This window comes from Notothenia rossii (assembly GCF_949606895.1).
Source record: "Notothenia rossii genome assembly, chromosome: 9".
Taxonomy (NCBI): domain Eukaryota; kingdom Metazoa; phylum Chordata; class Actinopteri; order Perciformes; family Nototheniidae; genus Notothenia; species Notothenia rossii.
The window spans coordinates 40,820,230-40,831,490 of record NC_136907.1 but is presented as its reverse complement, the minus strand read 5'-3'; the positions used below and the strand labels follow the sequence as shown (position 1 = coordinate 40,831,490).

The window sequence follows — 11,261 nt, the reverse complement described above, 5'->3', positions numbered from 1 at the left end:
CTCCCTCTTCTCTCTCCCTCTCTATCACACTAAATGCGCTATTGCCACACACACACAGAGCCGAGCTTGAATGACACAAGCACACATGTATTTCCATGCAACTCTCTGATTGGTCTGGTGTCTTGCCTCTGTTGCGTTCACTGAACACGGAAATTACAGTCCTGCCGTGTCTCTTGTGTCATGATGAGGTTCACGTAAAGCACGGTAAATGTATTATATTATTGAGGTTTCTCAAATATACGTCAATCAAGTGGCACCTGCTAAGGATGATAGGTTTATATCTAAAAACGTATTTTTCAACATTATTTTATTTTATTTTTCTTTCTTTTGTTACTTTTTTTTTAACGGTCAGCGATCTACCCGCACCGCACTCGCGATTCGACCGGGTCGATCATGATTCGACTGGTTGGCGACCACTGGTCTAAGTTATCTCAGTGGGTCTCAAACGTTTTGATCACAATTTATGCAAACAAATATTTCCAAGGCACTCCTTTATAATTATTAGGATCAATAAAAACAGGTTTGAAATCATTCCAATGTATACTATAGGACAGTAAACCAAAAATATTTTTTAAAATGATGAAAATTACAGGCCTCTCATCTTTTTAAGTGGGAGAACTTGCACAATTGGTGGCTGACTAAATACTTTTTTGCCCCACTGTATATATATATTTCTGATTGCTTAATCAGGCCAGTAAGTCATTTTAAAATAGGATTTGAAACACTAGGTTAATCTCAATGTCCCTCCTCGACTCCACTCTCCCCCCTCCTCCGGGACTTGACCCGGAAATCAATCAAGACACGCCATGTTGAAGGACGTCACTATCGCTTCAATGCAAACGGAGGAGTCGAGGAGGGGTGAGGGAGGAGGCTTCCAGAGAGAGATGAAAGGTAGGATACACGAGAGCACACTACTCGCGCATCAGAGCCCAGCTGCACAGCCTCTGCTCACTGCAGCTGTTTCTTACCGTTAGGGGGATCAGAGTCATTAAGGAACACTGGCGGATCCCTACATGAACATGACTGTAAAACAATCAATGCTGCCATTCCTTGTTGATTCTGGTAGCCAGATATTCAACTATCAACTCCCCCATCTTCAACACGTCCACTTCATCTAATACAGTCGCAGTCATAGGGTTTTCGGGACAAAATAGAGCAAGTACCGCTCTCTACGCCATTAACCACAAAGATCGCAGGCCAGATATTTTAAGTACATTTTGGCACCTCAGAATCCGGCTAATCTGATGGGAAGGGACGTTCTGATAAAAGCCAACGCCTCCATCCTCTGTTCCCCCTGACGGACTAATCATATCTTTCCTGATGGTACTCGTCTAAATTGCTTGCTAGCCGCAATACGAACTGGTTGCCAAATGATGCTCGTCCAATCTAACGCAGCAGAAGCCACCCAATATGCCACAATATATTGGGGATTGCTCGACCGTCCACAAGAAAAAAACACTTGGACTATTTTCCATCTTCCAACAGTGGAAGCCAAGTATTAACCCCTATGGTCCACCTCCAGATCCTCCCACCTGACTCTAAATGATGATAGGAAAGACGATCAAAGTTATGCCTATGCATATGACGCAGAGGTCTCTATGTCTATTTGGGACGTAACTGCAAGAAATTTGTTGTAGGACAGTGGCTGCTATCGACCTAACTGATGAACAACTCTATTGGTACCGCATGTCAGCTGAAGCCGCACCACACATTTCATTAGCTATCAGAAATGGATATGAAGCTAAAGAAGAAATCGGTCCTATGGTCAAATCTTTGTTAGACACTGACGATTGGGAACCAACCCAGACTCACAACCCAGACTCACTCAATAAATACACAAGAACGTATCACCATGGAGAGACATGAGGTAGACAGGCATCATGGTAGAGAGAAAACTGATCACTCATTCACTGAAGACATGCTGCGTGACCTCCCCCCTGACTTGTGGTCACTTGACTCTCATGACGTGGGTTTCGTTCTAAAGCAGCACCCATAACATTCACAGTAAATAGCTCTCTCCCCGTCAATCTATCGCAGTACCCGTTCAAACCACAGGCCCATGGAGGTATCAGTCAGGCAGTTGAGGGCCTCAAAAGACCCGGGGTGTTAGAACCTTCCCGTAGTGATTGGAACACTCCCATACTCCCGGTGTCAAAGCCAATGAGGACTATAGGATGGCCCATGATCTTAGGGCTATTAATGCTATCACTACCACGGCTTTAGTACCTGTTCCAAACCCTTACACCGCCATTTTTAAAATCACCCCTGAATACACATGGTTCACATGCATTGACCTGGCAAATGCCTTTTTCTGTATACCTCTTGCTGAAGAATGAGGTCCATCTTTTCATCACCATCGGAAAAAGAGAAATTGCAGTACACCAGGCTTCCCCAGGGGTTCAGTTTGTCTCCAGGGATATTTAACAAGATTCTAATGGGAACAGTTAGATGGTGTGTCATTGCGAAAGGGGGTTGGTACTAATCCAGTATGTAGACGACCTCCTCATTGCAGCCCCCTCAGCAGCCTCTTGCCTAGAGGCTACCAGAAACCTTCTGTTTCGCCTCCATGCAACAGGGTTCAAGGTCTCCAAAAAGAAGCTACAATGTACCCGAAAGAGGTGACATTTTTGGGCATGGTGATCTCCCCAGCAGGTACATGCATGTCAGCAACACACCAGGAACACATACTGAACCACCCCAGACCCGTAACAGTCAAGGACATGTTATCCTTTTTGGGCCTTACAGGCTACAGCAGACACTGCATCCCAGAGTACAATCCCAGAACTGCAGAACTTAGGGCCCTGATCAATGCAAAAGGCATGCATAATTTGACCGCACACTTGACTGGACCCAGGCCACAGAATCGGCATTGATTTATCTGAAACAGTCCATGTCCCAGGTCTCACATCACTCACATCGGCCTCATACACCCTGCCATTCTTCCTTTATATTTCTGAAAATGAGAACACCGTCAACGGGATTCTATTTCAGAAAAAGGGGGAGGTAGGTCAATACTGATGTACATAAGTATCACACTGGACAGAGTTGAGAACAGGGAACCTCAGTGCACAAGACATGCAGCCGGTACAGCGCGTATCTTAAACAAAAACTTCACACATTGTTATTAGACACCCTTCGACGGTTCTGACCACACACAGCATTGTCTCATTTGTTAACTCAAGTGCATTCACCATGACATCCACCAGACAGACTAGGTTAGAGAAAACATCTGATCCGAAGCACACATCACCTACACACATGAAGGAGTGAACAGTGAAAACACCATTGGAAGTGGAGAACCACACAGGTGTGAGGAGAGAATCATCCAAGATGTGAAACTAAGAATAGATCTCAGAGATGAGCCCATGCCACACGCAGAAAATCTATTCACAGATGGCTGTTGTTTTAGACACCCCACCTACGGGCTCCAAGCGGCCTATGCAGTGGTAGGGCAAACAGCAGAGGGAAAGTTTGAGGAAAAGGAAGCTGAGAAAGTGACAGGAAGGTCTCAGCGCAGTTGACAGAAGCAATAGGAGTCATTGCAGCCTTAGAACTATCCGAGGGGACGGATGTAAACATCTACACTGACTCAGCTTATGTACACAGCGTTATTCATGTTGAAATGCGCCAATGGATGAGAGCAGGGTTCGTAACTTCTACTAATGTCCCCATCAAACAAAAAAGAGATCAAGAGGCTTGCAGAAGCCGTAATGTTACCAACAAAACTAGCCTTACTTAAGTGTAAAGGCCACAGTACGGCAGACAACTACTTGGCCTGGGGTAACAATGCAGCAGATAGGGCAGCCCAAAGCCAAGGCAGGGTATGTACCCCCAGTTCCAAATGCTCGTCATGAAATCCACTGACTTGCTGCCCGCCGTAACAGATGACACTCTTAAAGAAGCACAGGAAGCAGGCTCCCCACAGGATAAATCAGTATGGTTAGAGAGGGGAGCTACCAAGAAGGACAGGATATGGTTCTCCCCAGATGGGAGACTTGTCCTGCCCCCAGGGTGGATTTGATCCATGCTTAAAGAATCTCATGGCCCAACACATTGTGGAAAAACACAAATGAACCGACACCTTACTCATTGGTGGCATCCTTACCTACCTGACATGATAGCTAACCATTTGGAAGAATGTGTGATTTGTCTGACTCATAATATCACAGCCACGGTAAAACCACACCAGGGAAAGTTCCCCTTACGGGGGAAGAAATCATCATAGACTACACTGACATGATTGACAAAGTACGAGGGTTTAGGTATCTATTGGTGGTGGTGGATGCCTACACAGGTTGGCCTGAGGCCATGCCCTGCAGAAGAGAAGACGCAGACTCAGTGATCAAATTCCTAGTCACACATTACATTCCATTACATGGGTTCCCTAGAAAGGTGAGATCAGACAATGGCAGCCATTTTAAGAACCATGACCTACGCACAGTAGAACATTCCCTAGGACTAAGACACAGTTTCGGAGCCGTCTATCACCCCCAATCTCAGGGAAAGGTAGAAAGAATGAACCAGAACATCAAACAAAAACTCAGCAAAGCATGTGAGGAGACAGGCATGAACTGGTTGGATGCTCTACCCCTAGCCCTTATGTCAATCAGGAGCTCTATTAACCACGGGACAGGTTTCTCCCCATTTGAGCTGACCCATGGCCATCAGTTCCCGGGCCCAGGAGCCCTGAGCGTAGGAAAGGAAGTAGAGGTCATGCGTTCGAAACATTATTTCCAGCAACTTATGGGGTTGGTATCAGACTTCTCCACACAGGTTGCTGACGCCAAAGGGGGACCCGAGAAGCACAAGGCCAACACAGCAGAGTTCGTCTGGCTGAAGGTCATCAGGCCCAAGTGGCTCAACCCCAGGTTCTCCGGCCCATACCGAGTGACCCAGAGGACATCCCATGCCGTCCGCCTAGAAGGAAAGGGGGACAACTGGTACCACTGGTGCCAGCGTGCGGTCGGGAAACCTCCTGCTAGGACCTTGGACGACATCAGGACGGACCTGGCTCTCGTCGAGGAGGTCGACCCGGAAGCCGCCATCAGCGGACCGGAGGAGAAGGACCCCGAGGACATCCCTACAGCAGACGGCCCAGAAGCCGCCATCAGCGGGCTGGGGGACAAAGACACAGGACTTCAAGGGGAAGCAGAGGAACCTACTTCCCTCTGATCAGGTTGCTATTAGCTACACATAGCACCTCATTTAATAACCCATTTTTTTAGGGACTTTTTATGAACCCATTTTTTGCGGGACTTATTACATTTACTAACCCTATATTTAGAGGGTTTTCATTATCTCTATTTTAAAAATTATTCTATGACTCAACACACAGACATACACGCCCATAAATTTAACCAGCGGTTAATCGATCTACGGGAAATAACCAATAAAACTATTCTAGCGCCCTCACCACAGTTTTCCTGGATACGGTGGTGGAAAACCACTGATATTTGGGGGGATCCTCACGTACTTTTAAAACGATTATACCTTAAAATCCATCACAAACCAACTTTGGGGCAATTCATCACATAGTTTTAGAATAGGCCCCTTTACTGTATCGCACCACCTCGACGGGCAGGTGCAGGTTTAAAAACGCCTCATACTCTCGACAGTTCTGGTGTTTGTGGGTAAGAATTAGTTTAAGAGGACGCATACTGTATTCAGGACAACCACATTACGCTCACCGAGATAAATGGTAAGACCAGGGGTCCAAAACTAACAATAATCGACAGGGCCTAATATCGGGGGGTGCCCTTAATTTTCTGATATGCTGCTGATGTATGTTTATCTTTGGATTTGTTGGATTTTTGCTACACCGTTTATACGACCTCTATAATCCATAATTACCTTGTGGAGGGCACCCTGGGAGGTAGCACTATTAACTACTCGGTTTCTGATACCCTACAGCAGTATATTCATCCTATTGTTCATTGAGGAGTTTGAGTTAATTGTATAACTATGTACGGTTGGAGATGGATGGGCTAACCCCGGTCACGATAGTCACCCTTGCCTTTATTATTGTTTTATGTGATTCCATTGACCACCCAGACTCCACTCCCCCGCCAGATGAGTCCGTAACTAGGGTCAAACGGGCCCCAAAAGAGGAGGTAGTTACCACAATGTCTCCTAAACAAACCTTCACTTTCCAAGCAGGTAGTGATGGAATAGTACAAATCGACCTGTGCAAAATTGCCCCCTGCGGAAACCTCGACAGGACCTACTCCTACCGTCTGCCTAGCCCCTACGGTATGTAACAAAAGAACCAAAGATACGTTCAGAGGCAGTGCTTACTATTACAGAGGCGACCCTTATGTATCCGTCTCATACACCTACGGTTGCTCCTGCGAGTCCTGGTCCAATGTCCTAGCAAATTCGGGTCCTCATGACTGGGGATACACGCCATCTTACGATCGGCAAAAATTGTTAGACCCCTCAAATATAGAATGAACGTGGTCAGGAGAAACCCAGACGTCCCGTGCTCCGCCATGTTTTGTAATCCGGTGCTCATAACGCTAAAGAATGTCGTGCTCTCCGACGCTGGACTTTATGTCCTCGCGGTGCAGGAAAGGGTTCGCCACAAGGCCTCTTCGAAATTAAAGTTACACCAAAGGTAGAGGAAAACCTTCCTCATCCCCCTAATATTAAATACATGTCTAAAGTCACATGTACGGATAAATGTACGGGGGATTATAGCCAACTTCAACCTGTAGACATCATCCAAATGGCCACAGGATACATAGATGACAATCTATGGTTAAAATGGGTTGCCCGAACAGCCCAAGAACAAATGGCAGGGGATTGCCTAGCCTGTGCTACAGCCCGCCCGCAATTAGTCACTGACTCTGCGCCCCTGTTTCCCACAGATACCTGGGGTTACGACTGTATGTTACAACTGACCAAGATGGCTCGTCCTCTTAACTGCACCACCCTAGCCAATGTTTTCCCTCCAATTGACAATGGTACTAGGACAGGCCCATTCAAGCCTAGCAGAGGCGCCGGTGGGTACACATGTTTCACCATGGTCCAAGAATCTCCAAGTTTTGACCAAGGAAATGTCTCTACGGATTGGTGTAACCAAACTGTGTCTAGCACTAGTATAGGACATTGGGCCAGGGCTGGTCTCTACTATTATTGTGGGGGCCACCGCCTGTTCACCCGTTTCCCCGAACTTTCTGTAGGATTGTGTGCTATGGTGCGCCTCCATGAACCGCTAATGTTACTAGGCGAAAAACTGGTGCCCACGGACCCTAAAGCCTCCCTCAACACCAACCTAATCACTCGACGTAGGAGACACATGCTGTCCAAGCGCTACGCCCCAGGCTCCTTTGATTTGTTTGTCAACTCTCCCACTTACATGGACTCCATAGGGGTGCCATGGGGTGTTCCCAATGAGTATAAAATCGCTGATCAAGTTGCAGCAGGTTTTGAGAACATTCCCTTCCTCGCAGCTATCTTCCCCATCACCCCGAACAAAAATGTAGACAGGATCAACTATGTACATTACAACATACTCCGATTGGCCAATTTCACTAGGGACGCGGTAGAAGGCCTGGCTGAACAATTGGGTCCAACGTCCCTTATGGCTGTGCAAAATAGGATGGCGTTGGATATGCTTCTGGCGGAGAAAGGGGGTTTTTGCGCAATGTTCGATGATATGTGCTGCACGTTTATTCCTAACAACACGGCGCCTGGCGGTTCCGTGACTAAAGCCTTGGAAGGTCTTCGCACCCTATCTAAAACCATGCATGAACAATGGAGGAATGGATGACAAACATGTTTGGTCAATGGAAAGGTGTAATAATGTCTCTTCTAATTTCTATTGCTACGTTTATTGCTATTTTGGTAACATGTGGGGGTGTTGTTGTGTACCCTGAATTCGCTCGTTGTGTGTTCATCAGTTCCACCATTGAAGGGAAAGCCGCGTCTCCCCCTCCCTATCAGATGCCCTTGTTGGCGTATTCCTCTGAGGGGGAGGAGGACCCTGATGATTCACCACACAAGGATACTGCTTTCTAGCACTCAGGTTACCCCTCTAATAGTTCCTTCACTGCCATGGAAAGTTGTGTTCTGTCCCCATGAAGGTTTCAAGCACTCTAGGTCTCAGTTTCTGATAGATCTATACAATAACGACGGGCAGACACAGTAGAAAAGTTTTAAAGTGGTATGAACAAGGCATGTTTGTAAGTTCTAGGTACATGGTATGGATCTCTTAAGGAGAGATCCAAAGGGGGATTAAAGTAACTTGTGTTCACAGTTTCCAGCTATGTTAAAAACACTGTATTGGGGTTAAGTAGTCTGTGTGATCTGGCCCGCCATGTGTTAAGTGCCAGTAGTTTGCTTAAACATATGTGTGTGCTTAATTACTTTGTATGAAATAGTAGCAGTCTGTATAACAAGAAGCTGGAAATATGAGAAGTGAAACATTCCTATTAGGAGTAGTGGCGGTTTGCATGGCAGAAGGCTAGAGATGGGAGAGATGAGATATCCTTATTTGGACACAGCGTGTCAAACATCTGCAAGGCTGCATGGTAAAATGTGTGTGCGTTAAACATGCTTAGGGAAATGTGTGTGCGTTCTGTCAAAGAGTCCTATGTATGTTTCTGTAAAGTTCTACTACTTCGAAGCATTGCTGTAGGACTGCTTGAGAGCAGAGGTAATGTTTTCCTCGTTATTATTGATTGTTGTACAAAGAAATAATAATTGATCAACTATACCTGTTATGTGCAACGATATAGTGAAACATCCCTATAAGGACACAGGCACGTGTTTGTGTGTGTGTGTGTGATCCCAGCTATACATTGGTTCTTCTTAGCACTCAGGGACACAGGCGCTCACACACAGACACACTGTAAAGAGATGGGGCGAATCAGACGGAGTCAAACATCTGTTAACATCTCCTTGTAAGGAGATGGGGCGAACCAGACGGAGTCAACGACTGCTGACTCAGGAGTGAAGCAACCAATTAGAAGATATGAAGGGAGGAGCAACCGACACAATTCCTCCCCCAGAAACTGTATGTAAGCTGTTCAATATCCATACTGGACACTCTCTTCTGACTGGCTGTCGTGATACGTATTATCGCACGGCAGTAGAATTGAGTCCAGGGTACTCTGTATTTTGTACTGTTGCTTTTACCATTAAAATCAGCTCATTGCTTATCTCATAACTCGGTGTTCGAGTCCTTTCCTTGAAAAGACTACTCATCAAACGATCGGCGCGGAGCAGATTCAAACCTTCAACCACGCCACTGGGTGGTGCTCCAACAGGAGCTGAGTAGAAAGTGTAATCCTTTTCGAGTGGATGTAGTTCTCTCCAAATGTCTACTATTCCCAATTCTGCCAATGCAGTACATATATATTTGGACAATTTTGTTTTACTACTTTTCCTAGAGCTAGTTGAATCCAGGTTGTGATTCATTGTAATGTTAAAAGCCCCCCACATATTAATATACCTTCCGATTCCTGGGCAATAAGCTCAAATATATTCCTGTAAAAATATGTTTTGCTTTCAGGAGGGGCGTAGACATTAACTAATGTGGTCAATTCGTCTTCTATTTTCCCCTTCACAAGTATATATCTCCCTTCTTTATCTCGTATTTCGAAGAAGAAGCTCAAACTTTGTTGTATTTGATAGTAGAATGGATACTCCTCGCCTACTACCACCTTTATATTAACTGTAAAATGTATTTTTAAATCCCATCTTTTTAAGTTTTTCATGCTCTTGCTCTGTAAAATGTGTTTCTTGTAGGTAGTTAACCTGTGTTTTTTCCTTTTTTAGTTTAGCTATAACCTTCGCAATTTTTACTGGATTGTTTAACCCGTTCACATTAAGCAACACCATTTTCAGATCTTTAAATATCATCTTGACCCTTCTTTGAGGTTACCTTTATCCTTCTGACACTAATAAAAACATAAAAAACCCAAAAAACGAATGAAACATTATCACACAACTGAACCCAAAAAAGAGAAGACCTCCAAACATGGGGAAATAGTCCATTCCCCAAATCCCCTTTGGAGGGTGGAGGGGGAGTCCTCATCATTGACGGGGGTCCCTCCCTCAGTTGTGAGGTTCCATAATGTCTAGACATGTCCAACTCAAAACACTCGACCTCTCCCAGTCGTTGTCTATTAATTTGTAGTGATTTTAAAAAACCTGTATACAACTATGTAATCCTAAACATTCCCATTCAGGACTCTGAATGTTATCTTAGGTCTTTAAATTCAGTGAATCAGAAAAAGTCTCCCTTGAGACATCCGTTAAGTTTCCCACCCGCAGCTCACCTGAATTGATCCTCTTTGAACCGTGATTTTCCGCCCTTCTTCCAGTAAAACGTTTTAGGACTTCCACTGATAACTTTGCAGCTTTTCTCTTGCGCGGTCAGCTGTGCTGGGGCCGGGTTCGCGCCCTCTGCCCGCCACTCGTTTCCACTCAGCGGCCACGCCGGTTCCGTATCCTCGCAGGGCACTGTGTCCTCTTTCCTCATGTCCTGCGTGGCTTCCCTGGCATTATCATCGGTCTTCACTCCTGTGTTCCAGTGGATCAGCATTTTTTAATGCCTGAATATGCACGTCGCTTCTGGACCACGGCTGTGGGATAGTCTGGTCGAAAAATATTTGTTTGCCCCCTGCGTGTATCTTTTTCTGCGAAGCCTTCTTTAAGACCATCTCTTTTATTTCGAACTGGAGGAAATTCACCAAGATTGATCTGGGAGTAGAGCCTTCGCTCGGTTTTCGGGCAAGTGCTCTGTGAGCGCGCTGGATCTGGAGCCGAGTTTCTTCAGGTGGTTCGTGTTTGGTTTTCAGAAGTGACTCCATGTATTTGGCTGTGGAGCTCCCCTCCGTGCCCTCGGGTAAGCAAAACACTCAGATGTTGTTTCTCCTCGATCTCCCCTCGAAATCAGTCAATTTTCCTTGCATCAATCGAGTCTGACATCACTTCATTCACCTCCGTCTTCCACTCTTCCACATCTGATATGCGCTCCTGCGCCTCCGCTATGCTCACCCGTTGCGCCTGCAGCTCGTTGTTGTTCTCCGTAGGTTTACGGTCGAGTTCTTGTCGCAGATAAGTGATGTCCTCCCTCAGCTCCTTCTTTATTTCGTCTTTTAATGTGGATAGTTATTGTCGTAGTTCGAGTTTAAGGTCTTTAATTTCTTTGCTAATGGTGGCAAAGCCTGCCCGCCGTGCATCTGAGCCGTCATGTTCGCTAGCATGGTGTTCGCTAGCCTCGTGCTGGGGGTTTCATCCATTGTAGGTGGATT

General features: G+C 45.8%; 1 protein-coding gene across 1 annotated transcript; it reads right to left on the bottom strand.

Moving 5' to 3' along the window:
• Nucleotides 1-3,894: 3,894 nt before the first annotated feature.
• LOC307018219 (uncharacterized protein) lies at nucleotides 3,895-10,897 on the bottom strand. Its single transcript, XM_079648363.1, has 2 exons — nucleotides 10,284-10,897; nucleotides 3,895-5,115 (listed from the first exon to the last, which is right to left on the bottom strand). Exons 1-2 carry the CDS (start codon nucleotides 10,547-10,549, stop codon nucleotides 4,728-4,730), a joined length of 654 nt encoding a protein of 217 aa, XP_079504489.1. The 5' UTR covers nucleotides 10,550-10,897; the 3' UTR covers nucleotides 3,895-4,727.
• Between the last annotated feature and the right edge of the window lie 364 nt (nucleotides 10,898-11,261).

Bases quoted from the DNA above. Each gene is read 5' to 3' on its own strand.
- LOC307018219 (XM_079648363.1), bottom strand. From the start codon at position 10,549: ATGCTGATCCACTGGAACACAGGAGTGAAGACCGATGATAATGCCAGG. The intron at 5,116-10,283 runs GTGAGCTGCGGG...TTTGTCCCCCAG, and splicing joins TTCAAAGAGGATCAATTCAG to CCCGCTGATGGCGGCTTCTG.